Here is a 13,945-nt window from a genome sequence, read left to right on the forward strand (position 1 = left end):
GCACAGAAAGCTTTCCTGGGGTAAGCCCAGTGCAGGGAGGTGCAGGGAAGCAGGGAGCACTATGGAACAAACCTATTCTCCCCAGTGGCAGCTGGGAGGGCTGCATCCAGGAGGGACCTTGCTCACTTGGCTAGAGAAGGGAAAAGATACCTGAAAGACACCAGCCTTGCTGTGCACATGGAAACTGCTCCTCTGGGACACCTGGTGCAGCAACAGCATAAGAAATAGAAGGCTGTGCTGTCCAAAGGGGCTTGACAGCAGTTGTTCATTGCACTGACCTCTTTTCATGCCCAAGCAAAAAAGCACCGGGCACTACAGGGGTTCATAGAATCATAGAATCATAGAATAGCCTGGTCTGAAAAAGACCACAATGATCACGTAGTTTCAACCCCCCTGTATGTGCAGGGTCACCAACCACTAGACCAGAGCCACATCCAGCCTGGCTTTGAATGCCTCCAGGGATGGGGCATCCACAACCTCCTTGGGCAACCTGTTCCAACGTGTCACCACCCTCTGTGTGAAAAACTTCTTCCTAATATCTAACCTGAACCTTCCCTATCTGAGTTTAAAACCATTCCCCCTTGTCCTATCACTATCCACCCTTGTAAACAGGGTTCAAAAGTTTCCCACCAGACAGCAGCAAGTTCTGTTGTCCAAGCAGAGGTGTTGGACTCTCCCTGCAGAAGCATTTTCAGGCTTTCAGATTGTGCAATCCCTCCAGTGGAACAATTGTATGGAGCCTCCCTCATACCTCATCTGCAACCTGCTGGCTTGTTGGATTTTTGTTTAATTCTGGTTTAATTGAGGAGGCGTTTATGAAAGCAGAGCAGGATCAGGCCCAGAAAGCATATTGCAAGTGAGATTCTGTCAGGTTCGATCTGCCTTTTTTCCAAATGTCTTTGATGTTTCCCATCTCTCTCCTGAGCCCTATTTAAATCAGTAGGAACTGATTTAAATATTCGCTTGCTGGATTGCCTTAATGTAAAACTTTACACATTTACATTCTATTTGCTGTAAAGGTGGAAGAAATTTCCCATGATAATTGTTTTAGGAGGGAGTCCCCGCACCATCATTCACAGCTACAAAGTCTATGTCACTTACATCAGCCTTCCCAACTGAGAATTACGTGCATTTAAATCTCTCCCACTAGTTCTTTAAGAGAAAATGCTCTGAAGACTTCCACATATTAAAATACCTGGGTACATTCCCTTATGGGTAAAATTCCGAAATACCTCCTCATAGTCTTATAAATCTTCAGTGAGAATGACAGAAAATGCTACACGTCCAGCTCTTAGAGGAAATAAGGTACACATTAACAGCATTAGAAACCTACTTGATTTCTGCAGAAATGTCTTAGCACAAAGCAGTGCGTACAGCTGGGTTACATTAGCAGGTAAGCCTCATCCACGAGCCTCCTGGCATCAGACAGCTGAACAAAAATGTCAACAGAGATGTTGATTGTAGAGTCTGTCTGTTTGGTTTTCTTTAATGGGTCAGGCAAGGTCGCTGCACATTAAGCTTGGGGTTTAAGGTCTTAATCAAAAGCCTTCAACAGAGTGGTAGCTGTTCTTCTGGATGAAGACATTAAGCTCAGACCCAGTGCTGTCAATAGCTAGGAGTCACCTGATGGCACAATGGGTTAGGAGCGAAGCAGAATCTCCCATTCTCCATTCAAGCCTCTTCTTGCACAGTGTGAGATTTTGTTGGCTTCAACAGAGGCATACTCGCAGCCTCAGGAGTCTTTGTGGCCACTAAGGTAGTGGCTTAATGAAGTCTTGGTGGAGAAACAATGCTGTCCTGTAGAATTACTCCAGGCTTTCGCAGTGGACCAGAGCAAAGGCTCCTGTCTGAACTTCTGGGAGACCAGTTGGATTTCTATGAGGCACAGAGACACAGTTGTGCTCAGCCATCCGCCAGCAGTGCAAGACGAGCAAGCAGCTGGTGCGCAGCTCTGCTGGGGCTTCCAGGCCTGATGCCAGCCCTGCCCGAGGCCGGGTGTCTGCAGCTGCCAGGCTGGGGCAACCTGGGGCCGTCTGCACCGATCCCCTCCCACTTGTTTGTGAAACCAGCTCAGGCCTGCGTTTATCTAAAGCTCTCCCAGCACAGCTCCGTCAGGAGCACAGATGTGACAAAGCTGAGGAAAGTACTGTGGTAGACGTAGTTATCCTTTATTAAGTGCTTTCTCACAGTCTCATTTTGCTTCGCTGCACTGGAATTGGCAAATGCCAGACTAAGTGTTTTGTACCAGGTTAGAACAGGAGCCACCTGATGGCTTTTTGTCATCAGTAAGACAGAGAACCTGAAGCAGGACTGCTGCTAAAGCAGCGCCAGGGGAGCAGCCCTCACGTGTGGGGCACCTGGTGCAGGCCGCATCCCACAGGGAAAGGACTTACGCCTCACAGACACGGCGTACTGCACCATTAAGCAGTATTTAGAAGGATCCCTTTAGGTACATAGCACAGCCCTTTCGAACAGGAAAGAGAAAAGCTCTCAGGAAAGACTCCCCTCAGGGGATGCGATCGCTTGTAAAGACGGCGCCGCTATCTTGGGGAGGGGACTCTGATGGGTGGCGCCGCCATCTTGGGGAGGGAACACATGAGGGGGGGCGCCGCCATCTTGGGGAGGGGACTCTGATGGGTGGGCGCCGCCATCTTGGGGAGGGGACACATGAGGGGAGGGCGCCGCCATCTTGGGGAGTGGACGCATGAGGGGAGAACGGCCGGTTCTGCTCCATAGCGTTATTTATGGTTTTAGCGGGACCGGGAGGGCTCTACACAGAGAACGGCAAATTGCTGAGCCAGCGATACTAACAACGTCTCTGTGCCGGCGGAAACTGCCCCCTGCCGCCATCACTTCCGGGTGAGCGCTGTAACCCCGCCCCCTGACCCCTACCACTTCCTTTCCAACTGCGGCCGCCGGAGCAGATCCGCAGGTGAGCGCGGTGTTGCGGTGTATCCGCCGCCATCCTCTCTCTTCCGGCTCGCTGCGCCGTCCCTGCCCGCCTCCCGCTTCTCCGGGCTCGGGGCTGCGCGGAGCAGCGCGCTCAGTGCCGGCGGAGCGCTGCCGGCGGAGCGCGGCGTTAGGCCTCGGCCGAGCCGGGAGCTGGCGTAGCGGTGTGCCCGGAAGAGGCCGGCATCCCACGGGGGGTAGGGCGCTGCCGGAGGGAAGCGGGTTCCTCGCTCTGAAGCTCGTACTGGCGTGAGCCCGTGGCTCAGCGGTTGCTTCGATTGGCTAGTGAGGTGAATATGACTGAGTTATAGGGATGGGTGAGCTTCAGGGATAGTAATGGTGGTGGAGCCTTTCACTAAGCGTGTCAGAGAGGGGGTGCAGCTTTGTTGGAGTGGCTCCGTAGGCCCCGATTTAACAATTAGGTTTAAGTGCTGCTCTGTGTATAGAGAGGACCATCAGGCTGAGGCTTTGGGATAAAAGCAGGTCGTGCTTTGAGCTGACTTCCTTAATAGTATCGCTATATTTTCTTTTCTGGCAGAAGGCCTCAGAGCTTCTGTTTGACAGGAAAGTACAATAGGAGTAAATGGTGTAGGCACCTATCCAAACACTTTGGTGTGCTGTGTTTGCCAGCCTCCACATCAGTGAAGGCTTCAGAGGCAGAAGCACCACTTGAGTTAGACCCAGGGATGTGGTTAGGTGCCTACTGACACATAAGAGCCCCTGGTGGTACTCAGAAGCTCTGGAGAGCGAGAGAGCTTTGTGATGGTGTCTTGATCTGTAATAAATGCTCTGTTGGATGTTGTCTTGACTTCCATTAAGTCAAGCAGATGAGTGAGGCGAAGTCCCCAGTGCTGCTGGTCATCGTGGGAAGTGTTTCCTCATGCTCTGCTGCGGTAGAACACGCAGCAAACAGCTGAGATAAAGCACATCTTAGTTCCCTCTGTGAAGTGCAGCCTTGCTAAGCAGTTGTGGGCTGTAGCTTGCCAGCGTACAGAGAAGATGCATGTGTGAAATATTTCTGCTTTTTGTTCAGAAATGGCACCCCGCAAGGGCAAGGAGAAGAAGGAAGAGCAAGTCATCAGCTTGGGACCTCAGGTTGCTGAAGGCGAAAATGTGTTTGGCGTCTGCCATATCTTTGCTTCCTTCAATGACACTTTTGTCCACGTGACTGATCTCTCTGGCAAGTGAGTATTGCACGCTGGTCACCTCGCTGCACACCTGGCTCCTTCACTTTTGAAAAGAGAAATTATATTTGATGAGAATGCCCGTAAAAATCCTTGAGTTTCTACTGAAATAAGTGCCTGCTTCCCTCAGTGCCTTGAGGCTGTTCTGCAGGAAGGAAAGGGGAACTGCTTTTTTTTCTGAACGGGTCCTTTTCCTTTTGCAGGGAAACCATCTGCCGTGTGACTGGTGGCATGAAGGTGAAGGCTGACAGAGATGAGTCTTCTCCCTACGCAGCTATGCTGGCAGCCCAGGATGTTGCCCAGAGGTGCAAGGAGCTGGGCATCACTGCCCTGCACATCAAGCTGCGGGCTACCGGTGGGAATAGGTATGTCAGAGAGTATGCTTGGCTTTGGAACTAGACCAGATTACGTCTGATTGTCCTCTGGTCCTTCAGTTCTTGCACTGCCCAAGTTGGCAGTGTAAATGTGCCCTGGGAGTTTGGCTTTGACACAGGGTGTCTCACACTGTATGGTGACTGGCTGGCGTTGCTTTTTCACTGAGCATCTGGAATCTGTTCTGAAGTGGCGTCTTCTGTTGGTTGGATTTGGGTGTGCTGTTACTTATTTGTGGCAGTGGAAAGGGAGATGCTGTTAAACCTGAGGATGTGTTAGCGTAGAGTGATAATAAAATGTGACTGCATATGAGTAGTTTGGGTCTGGAAGAGGAAGAAAGTGAATTTGATATCTGGATGTTTTGGAGTGGGGAAAGTGATTTTTCTTTATTTATTTTCTTAATTATCAGTTATTTGTTAATTATGTTAAACTTGTGAATCTTTAAGGGATTATTAGTTGTGATTTTTTTTCCTTTAGGACCAAGACTCCGGGCCCTGGTGCCCAGTCAGCTCTGAGAGCTCTGGCCCGATCTGGAATGAAGATTGGCCGCATTGGTGAGTAATGGAGAATGTGATACGTAGGCATGTATGTCTTTGTGTATCAGTGTAGAGCCTTGCTGCTCTGAAAGGGTTTTGAGAGATTGTTAAGTAGAAGGAGCTATGTGGGCATATACGCCACAGGATTCTTGTGCTTGGTGTGACAGGTTGACTTGGGACTGTTCTGCATAGCCTTTGCCTGGTGCTGCTGTGGGCGTAATTTAGTGTAAGCAGATGCATCTTCTTTAAGTGAAGGTTAACCAGAAGGTGGCGTCAGTTGACTCCATATATCAAGCTTTTGGCTGCATAATAAACCTCAGCTGTACACTGGGATGCTGATGGGCCTCTGATGTAACTTATTTTCCCCTGAGCAGCAGTTTAGTTACCTGGAAGTATTGTGCTGGTCCTGGCTTAAGACCATGACTCAGAAATAACTGAGTTCCTTGAACTATTTGAGGGAGATGGCCAAACTTTGTAGGGAAGTTGTAAGGCATAGTAGCATTGGCTGCCCTCAAAATTACATCATGCACAAACTTTCTTTGGAAATGCTGTGGCTTCTTCTTCGTTTAAGTGAATTGGGAGATGGGGATGTTTACATCCTGGGCATTAAAAGCCTTGGGGTTGAACTCCTTTGATGAATTCACAGACGTCTTACCTCCTGCAGACCATTCATTCTGCAGTGACAGGCTGCTCGAGGTGACTGCTTGGGTTGGATGGGTTTGCCCAGTTGGTTTCTTGGAGTACCTCTGTCAGGTAACAGAGGGATTTTTGGTTTTTTTTTCTCCCACAGAGGATGTCACCCCCATCCCCTCTGACAGTACTCGCAGAAAGGGTGGTCGCCGTGGACGTCGTCTGTAAACAGTGCTGCACCTTTTGTCATTAAAGCTCTCTTACAAACTTCGTCTGTGCATTTGCTTACTGAACGATGCTTGGAAGTTGAGCGGCTTTAGTTTGGTCTCATCCACGAATGGCTTATTCTGAATTCCCCTCTGAAGTGGGGCTTCCTGTTGGTGGTGAGGTTGTTAGTCCTGCCCTAATAGAATTGCTGTGTGCATACACACCAGGAAGGCACTGGCATTACTGCTCTCTCAGCTGTGCTGTTTGTGTGTTTATGCTTCCAGATGTGTGTAAGAAAAATGACTCCACTTCGTGGTCCTGCCCTGCTTCCTGCACTGATGTTTACTCTCCACTAAATGTGCTGCCATCATCTGGAATGATTAAATGCCCTTTTCCACCTTTTTAAGAAGTCCTTTCCCTAGCTCTCCAAGCTTTGAAATCAGTTGTTTTTGTCACTTACTTGGCTATAAGATTTTATACCAAGGGAGGACATACTGGCATGTGGTATTTGAGAAGTACAGCTTCAAATAACTGAGTTCCTTTCAGCTTGTAGTGTCAAGCTGACAGTTAAAGTAGATTCTGCCTTTCAAGAGAGCTGAAATGATCAAAATTCCCCCCGAGAAATGTTGACTTCAGCCTTCGTACAGAAGTGCCTGCTTTGACATGGGTCAGCCTTGTGCTGTCATGCAATTGCCAGGCAATGCAGTGTGCAGTAGGTGGTTCAGGTGCTTGTCATCATCTTCTTCCTCTGTTGCAATTCCACACTTCTCAGTGGGACTCTGGCTTGGCAGTGAGCAAGTGAGCTTGTCCAGCACTTGTGAGGTGGTTGTCCAGGAATACTTGTGGTCGGGTTTAAGTGATGGTAGCTGTGGCTTATTTATCAGGATTGATGAGAACTTGGGATTTTAGCACAGCTACATGGCAGATGTGAATCATCGTGGACCTCAAGGTCCCGAGATCTGAGAACTTCACTGCTTTGTCGTAGGCTCTTTCCAACACCTTTGCAACTTAAAATACTTCATGGGATTCCTTTACCTGCCCACCTTTTTCGTTACCAGGAGGGGTGCTGTGACTAACAGCTTTGTTGTGCTCTCAAAGCCAGCTCTGTTCTAGCAAAGCTGCCCAGCCTGAATGAGATCCAGGGTGCGTTGCTCCTGTCAAGCCTCGTCTCCAGCTCGAGCTCTAGCTCCCATGCTGTGAAAGGGGATGTATTTCACAGCAGAGGAAACGAGACCGATGTGAAGCCGTGGTACGTCTTAGTTTTCATAGCCAGAACTACTTGGATGTTTGTGGTTTCTGAGTTAGTCGTGATCTTTTAGAGGTGTCCCTGCTGTGGAAAAGAAAGCCGTGCCTGTGAGCGAGCTAACCAGGGTTGGGTTTTCTGCAAGCTGTTGCTTAATACATGACTTCCCCTTTTTGTGGAAAAAAGTCTCTTTGCCTAGGCTCGTGTTCCTAAGCCAGCATTTCTCTTGGCGCAGCCGTCATGTTTTACTTGTGATTTTATACGTGGCTGTGGAAACCTTTAGAAATAAACTTCCATTTCTGTCTTAAAAGTGCATTATTGCAGCTGTGTAAATAGCTATTTTCCTGTATTTGAAGTGTTCTTTGAACTTTGCATGGAGAAAGTGCTGAAAAACCAAGAGGGGTTGAGCCAGCATGGGGCTGAGCACAGCCTGGTGCTGCGGAGGGAACAGGGCAGAGCCGTGCAGATCAGGGCTCTGTGTTACTGCTAACACAGCTCTATTCACAGTGCATTTTCACAGTTAAACCTTGTTCTGGTGTTACTTTGTCTGAGACAACTTTAATGGGGCCACTTCCCAGGGTGCCTCTTGAGGTGAGACACTATGGGATCTTAAATGGGAGGCAGCTGGGAGTGCTGATCTCTTGGTGCAGGCAGCTTTCTCAGCCAGCTGTGCTGCCCACGAAACGAGGGAGATCTCAGTAGAACGTCAGGCTGAGACATTCCCATGCACTGCTGAAGGTCTCAACAAATTAACAGAAGCTTTCTCTGAAGGCAGAGCTGACATTTTTCTGATTGATTTCAGCTGCTCAGTGGGTCAGTGAGGAGCAGCTGGAAACCATGGCAGAGCACAACCACTGTGTCGCATCTGATTGACCCTTGCAGGCCCAGAAAAGGGAAGGCGTCTACTTCTGTCATGCTTGGAGGGTGCACGACGGGAAGCAGCTCTGTCTGCATGGCTGATCCCTCCCACGCAGAGGCTCGGGGCTGATGGGCAGTGTCCCGTGTAGCATTGTTTTACTCAGAGAGCAAACTGCTGAAGAAGCAGCGTAGCTCTTGTGTCAAACCCAAGGCAGGGTGAGTCCAGGCCTACCACCCCTCTAGGCGTTGCAGTTCCTCCCTGCAGCAAGGTTTGCTCAGGCTCACACAGGTGTTGGAGCTTAGCCGTCTGCAAGAAGGTGATGTGCTTTGCTGGCCCTCAATCCCCAGGAGCAGGAGCTCTGCAGGCTCTGTACCAGCCTGAGCTGCTCCCAGCCCTTCCTGTGCTGCTTGTCACAGCAGCAGTGCTGTGCCGTGGGCAGGGCATTCCTACTGTGCCAAATGCAACACGTGGGTTGGGGGCTGAATGGCAAAATGTGACTCTGTGAAAACTGCTTTTATTTCTCAGCCGGTCTGACGTCTTTGGAACGACTTCGTAGATTGGTGTAAGAACCCCCAGGGAGAAATGGTGAGTGAGGAAGAGAAGGGCACAGCCATGTGGTGGTGGGAGCACACAGGCACTCATCGGGCCTCCTGGAGGGGAAGGCTCGCTTGACTGGCTCAGCTGTGCAGGTACTGCCTCTTCCTGCCTCAGCAGAGCTGCTGCAGCCATGCATGGAGCTGCCAGCCCTGCAAAAGCACCCCAGAGCACGAGCTCTGCATTGCTTTGCAGGGCGACGTGTCCCGCATGCCACCAGGAACGTGCTGCTGTGGCCAACTCCCAGGACAGAGGCTGCAAAACGCAGGCTTTGCCTGGTAACAAGTGACGACAGGCAAATGCCCGCAGGGTTATTTCCTCCTCCGTGCCTGAAATAACTGCTGTGCTCAGGTCAAGCCCTGTGGGTAACGTGCGAGTCTCAACTCAGCCATAAGACTACTCCTTATCCCAGATGTTAAGGGGGCTTGGTTTGCCCTAAAAAGACAGTTGGTTCCCCCTGTGCATAGCAGCATGATGTCCATGGGCAGCTTAAAAGAGAGCAGTGCTGACTCCTACATGGCTAGAGCCTTGGTTGGGAGCAGTGTTGGGCTTGGCTCCTAGGTGCCTGTGAGCAGGACCAGGACACAACTCTGTGTCTGCTCTGCAATTGAGAGGTCCCACAGGGCTGTAGGGCTGGGTGCAGGTGCTGCTGTGGGGCAGAGGAAACAGTGGAGAAAAAGGAAGGCTGAAGGCTGATGTGCAAAGGTCGGTATCTTCCTGGGAAAACCATTGACTTACTGACATAAACTTTAAATGCCACAGCCCTGTGCAAAGATGTCTTTAAAAAAAAACCCCAAAGCATTCTGAAATAGTAGAAAAATTTGCCCAGAGCAGAGCTCGGTGAAATCCGTGCTGCTTTCACTTGCTGAGTTCCCCTTTGCTTTTCTTGGCACCCCTTGGGCCAAAGCTGTCCGGGGGCTCACAGCCCTCTGCCCCTGCGAGGAGCTGAGCATGAGCCAGAGCTGTGCAAACCCCGTGCCCCAACTGCTGGCTGGAAATGGCACAGGGTGGTTTTACGGACTTCTTTGTTTTTAAATGCCAGGGGTGTGTGGCTGGTTTGGAAGATGTGAGATGTTAATGCCTTCAGAACAGAGTGCAGAGGGGTCTCGCGTGGGTCCCTGCCCCATCCTTTGTGGTTGAGTGTCTGTTCCTCAAGCAGGTCTCAGCCAACGAGAGGTCTCTGCTGAGCAATCCATGCAGGTGCAGGAGCTCCAGTGCTGCCCCAAGGAAGAGATTTGCTCATGAAGCCTTCTTGTGCCTGCTCCAGCCTTAAAACTTCATGGAGTGGAGCGGGGCAGTCTGCCCAGTAACCGGTGACAGCAGCAGATGCTTCCCATGTCACAGGCAGCACACTGCAGCACAACAGCAGCGGTGCTCAGGACGGGACTCGGCGTCAACTGTGGACCGGAGACCTTCGGCACTGAGCTCTGCCTGGCAACAGGTGATGCACGGCCAGCAGCCAATGGGGCTTTTTTTTTGTCCCTCTCCCAGGGGGTGGCAGGGCGGGGGGTGCTTAGTTGGGGTATTTCCAGCAGCAGTTTGTGGGGCTCTCATTTCCCCATCGGGCAGCAGTGGTGCAACCATGGCTGAGGAGCAGCGGGACCTCATCTCCTCCGATGGCAGCAGTGGGGTGCTCCCCATTGGGAACAGCGAGAGGTGCCACTGCGGGGGGTGGAGGGGGGGAGCGGGGAGGGCACAGTGTGGCTGTGGGATGGAGGAGTTGTGCTGTGTGGGGCTGAGTGAGAGTGGGTGCTGCGTGTCTGTGGGGCAGAAAGGGCCAGAGCGTGGCTGTGGGGTCGAGGGGGTCAGAGAGCGGCTGTGGGTTGGTTGGGGCATGGCGTGGCTGTGGGGTGGGCAGGTTCATGTCGTGGTTATGGGGTGGATGGGGGCTCACTCAGCATGGCTGTGGGGCGGATATGCTCGTGTTGCGGTTTGGAGTGGGTTGGGGGCACAGCCCATCTGACAGACTGCAAGCTTGGCTGTGTGGAGTGGGTGGGGATGCAGCGTGGCTGCAGGGTCCTGCTGGCACAGTGGGGCACCCCCATGTCCCAGCCACCCTCTGTCCCAAACTCTTCGTGCTGGGGGTGTGGGGTGGTGGTGGGGGGGTCACCTCGAACACTTCCAGCCAATCGAAAATCCCAGGAGCACTGACATCATCAGTCTCTGGGCAGACAGGCTGGCAGCGTGGCCAGGTCCAGACACTGCAGCGCAGCACCCATGGGTGCCCTATTCCATAGTGCAGGGCTGGCTCCGGGGGGCAGGACAGAGCTCAGAGCCACGCCAAGGAGACATTTTCTATTTCATTAGCTTTTCTTTGGCTTCTGCGTGCAGTCGCACCCCTGAGCCCTGCGCACGTGGCTGAGCCCCTCTGCTCACAGCTGTGGTTTCAGTTCCCAGTGTGTGGCAGCCACCCAAGCACTGACGTCACACTCATCCTTTAGAAGAGATTTGTTTTGCTCTGGGTGCGCGCTGCTCAGAGCACTCTGGGTTCAGCGGCACCGTGGGGTTCGGGGACCACAGGGCACCTCCTTTTGGTCTTTGGCAGCTGCAAGGTGCTTGGTGACGCTGTGCTGGCAGCAGCCCCATGAGCGCTCCCTCTCCTGTCCCACAGATCCTCGCTCGGCCGCAGAACTGCGCTGTCAGCACTGTCCATCCTGGTGGCACTGCTGATCGCCGGCCAGGCTGTCACCATCTACTATGTGTACCAGCAGAGCGGGCAGATCAGCAAGCTGACCAAGACCTCGCAGACCCTGAAGCTGGAGTCGCTGCAGAGGAAGATGCCTATCGGTCAGTAGCATCGCCAGGGCTGGGGATGGGTACTGGGTCCTGCTGGGACCACCAAGCCCAGGAGATACCGAGAGCTCGGTGGAAGCCAGAGCTCCCCTGCTTGGCCGTGCCCCTCACACTGCTCTGTCCTTGGCAGGCACCCAGCCGGCAAACAAGATGTCGATGTCCACGATGAACATGCCTATGGCCATGAAGGTGCTGCCTCTTGCTCCCTCTGTTGGTGACATGGTAAGAGGTGCCCCCCCTCAGCAGGGGGTTGGAAAAGGAACAGGATGGTCTGTGAGGTCCCTTCCACCCCAACCATTCTGTGATTTTTCTCTGCAGCCCATGGAGGCCATGAAACCCCGCAGCAACAAGACTGAGGATCAAATCAGGCACCTGCTGCTGGTAAGCTCTCCCACCCACCTCACTGAGCCCCAGAGCTGCCCTCTGCTCTGCAGGAGGTAAAGAGACTGCATGCTTTGAGCTCCCCTGGGCTCTCGGTGCTGGTGGAGCTCTGGTCCCAGCAGTGCTGATAGAAGCAGTGCTCCCTCCTGCCTTATCTCCTTGTTTTTCTTTGCCATCTCTCACTGCAATGCTCGCTCTGCAGAAATCAGACCCCAGGAAGACATTCCCAGACCTGAAGGATGACATGCTGGGCAACCTGAAGCGTCTGAAGAAGACCATGAGTGCTATGGACTGGCAGGTCAGTGCTGGTGCTCTCCTACCCATCCCTTCAGGAGTGAGTCCTGCTGGCACTTGGTGTGCCGGTTGCTCGCTGGGCTCAGGACCTCTCCGTATTCACCCTCTGCTTCCCCCTCCTCAGGATTTTGAGACCTGGATGCACAAGTGGCTGCTCTTTGAAATGGCCAAAGGCCCCAAGATGGAGGAGCAGAATACAATCCCAGCGGAGAAAGGTATGGGGGTAGGGGTGCTGGAGGTCAGGGCTGAGCGTTTGGGAGCAGCGTACCCCCAAGGCAGTGACACTGCTGTCCCCTGCCCTGGCATCTGGCTCCTCAGGGCCTCCTCTTCCTTGAGCCTCCCTTTGGAGGCCTTTGGAAGCAGCCACGTCCCAAAATTCAAAGCACCAGTTCCAACCCTCTTTGTCACTATCACCCTTAAGCGAGATCGTTACCCTTGGCTCTCATTAAGGTAGATGGGTTTCCTTGGGGAAATCCAATGAAGTGACTCTCCTGAGCAAGGCAGCATTTTGCTGCTGGTTTCCCTGATAGGATCTTCCATATGACCTGAGGTCCCGGGTGCTCACGCTGTCCCCTATTTGTTTTTATTGCCCTAGTGCAAACTAAGTGCCAGGCAGAGGCCAGTTTCGGTGGTGTCCATCCGGGTCGCTTCCGCCCTGAGTGCGATGAGAACGGTGACTACCTGCCCAAGCAGTGCTATGCCAGCACGGGCTACTGCTGGTGCTGCTACAAAAATGGCACCAGGATTGAGGGCACTGCCACCCGGGGACAGCTGGACTGCTCGGGTAGGTGGCAGGAGGAGCAGCAGGCAGGGAGAGGAGAGGGGGTCCAGGGCTGGGGCCACTGAGAGCCAAGGAAGGACAAAATTCACTGCTTAAATCCATCCTGGCTGAGGGGTGAGGCCGTGGCACTGAGCTGCTGCTGTCCCTTTGCAGCGCCTGCGCCGACACAGCCCCCCTCGGCAGAGCCCGAGGAGGTGATCTTCTCTGGGGTGGACATGGTGAAAGGTAAGAAGCCCTGGGGCTGATGTGCTGCGGGGGTTGGAGGAGCTCTGCTCTGCCCATTCCTCACAGTGGGGCTGGTGGCAGCATGCTGATACGGGGCCACACGGCTCTCTCAGCCCAGAGCCAGCTGGTGACTCTCTCCTCTCTTCCCTTCAAAACAGCCAAGTAGAAGAAGATGCCTGTGGATGCCCATCCAGCCTTCAGCATCTCGGTCCACCTTTTTTTGCTCCATTTTTCTGCTCTTACCTTGCTTTCCTGAAGACAATTAGAGCACTCCTGCCCTGACCTCAGTTACATCCCTTCCCCTACTGCAGGACAGGACCTGGGGTTGACCATAGTTGACTGGGGTTGCTCCCTCCCCACACAGCAGTGTGACAGCTTTATTTACTGACCTAAGAGGGTAGAGCTGGCATTCCAGCTCTGGCAGCCCCAGTCATTTTTGCTAATGGGATGTGAGCTGCAACACTGGCACAGTGTGAAGGATACCACCTGGTTCCCAGCCTTCTCCTGTCCCCGAAGACACCTCTCCCAGCACCCGCAGCAGCGATGCAGAGACCACCCCTGCTGAAGAACGAGCCATTAATGCTTTCTTTCACTGAACACACATTAAAAGCAGCAAAACAAACTCCCCGAGCTTAACTGACCCCTGTGTAGGTTGAAGCCCTGTTAAGAGTAATAAACCTTCCTTTATCTTTCTTGGGTTGTTTTATTTCTGTTTTTTTTTTAAAGACTGGAGTAGGCATAGATGCTCAACTTCGGGCTGAGGAACAGCCATAGGGAGGGGGCAGAAAGGGGAAGAGGAGCTAACCCTGGAGGCAGAGGGGCTTTGAGTTTTTCTGCACATATCCAATAGTTCCTTTACGAATGAAATCAGAAGCTGATTATTTCAAATAAACTTTT

General features: G+C 52.5%; 2 protein-coding genes across 5 annotated transcripts; both read left to right on the top strand.

Annotated features, from left to right (window-relative positions):
* The first annotated feature begins 2,659 nt into the window (after positions 1-2,659).
* On the top strand, positions 2,660-7,431 carry RPS14 (ribosomal protein S14). Of its 3 annotated transcripts, none has more exons than XM_015293785.4 (5): positions 2,660-2,859; positions 3,983-4,133; positions 4,337-4,498; positions 4,983-5,059; positions 5,832-5,941. In XM_015293785.4, exons 2-5 carry the CDS (start codon positions 3,985-3,987, stop codon positions 5,897-5,899), a joined length of 456 nt encoding a protein of 151 aa, XP_015149271.1. In that variant the 5' UTR covers positions 2,660-2,859; positions 3,983-3,984; the 3' UTR covers positions 5,900-5,941.
* Positions 7,432-10,128: 2,697 nt separating this feature from the next.
* CD74 (CD74 molecule) lies at positions 10,129-13,740 on the top strand. 2 transcript variants are annotated; one of them, NM_001001613.2, is made up of 9 exons: positions 10,129-10,230; positions 11,186-11,361; positions 11,498-11,589; positions 11,686-11,748; positions 11,951-12,046; positions 12,167-12,257; positions 12,638-12,826; positions 12,977-13,048; positions 13,207-13,740. In NM_001001613.2, exons 1-9 carry the CDS (start codon positions 10,157-10,159, stop codon positions 13,212-13,214), a joined length of 861 nt encoding a protein of 286 aa, NP_001001613.1. In that variant the 5' UTR covers positions 10,129-10,156; the 3' UTR covers positions 13,215-13,740. The 2 variants fall into 2 exon arrangements, with proteins under 2 accessions (NP_001001613.1, XP_015149240.1); XM_015293754.4 differs by lacking the exon at positions 12,638-12,826.
* Positions 13,741-13,945: the final 205 nt, after the last annotated feature.

Source organism: Gallus gallus, chromosome 13 (assembly GCF_016699485.2).
Source record: "Gallus gallus isolate bGalGal1 chromosome 13, bGalGal1.mat.broiler.GRCg7b, whole genome shotgun sequence".
Taxonomy (NCBI): domain Eukaryota; kingdom Metazoa; phylum Chordata; class Aves; order Galliformes; family Phasianidae; genus Gallus; species Gallus gallus.

Excerpts from the sequence above, each read along its gene's own strand:
- RPS14 (XM_015293785.4), top strand. The coding sequence starts at position 3,985 with ATGGCACCCCGCAAGGGCAAGGAGAAGAAGGAAGAGCAAGTCATCAGC. Across the intron at positions 4,134-4,336 it reads GTGACTGATCTCTCTGGCAA|GGAAACCATCTGCCGTGTGA; the intron begins GTGAGTATTGCA and ends TTCCTTTTGCAG. Across the intron at positions 4,499-4,982 it reads CGGGCTACCGGTGGGAATAG|GACCAAGACTCCGGGCCCTG; the intron begins GTATGTCAGAGA and ends TTTTTCCTTTAG.
- CD74 (NM_001001613.2), top strand. The coding sequence starts at position 10,157 with ATGGCTGAGGAGCAGCGGGACCTCATCTCCTCCGATGGCAGCAGTGGG. Across the intron at positions 10,231-11,185 it reads CCCATTGGGAACAGCGAGAG|ATCCTCGCTCGGCCGCAGAA; the intron begins GTGCCACTGCGG and ends CCTGTCCCACAG. Across the intron at positions 11,749-11,950 it reads AAATCAGGCACCTGCTGCTG|AAATCAGACCCCAGGAAGAC; the intron begins GTAAGCTCTCCC and ends CTCGCTCTGCAG.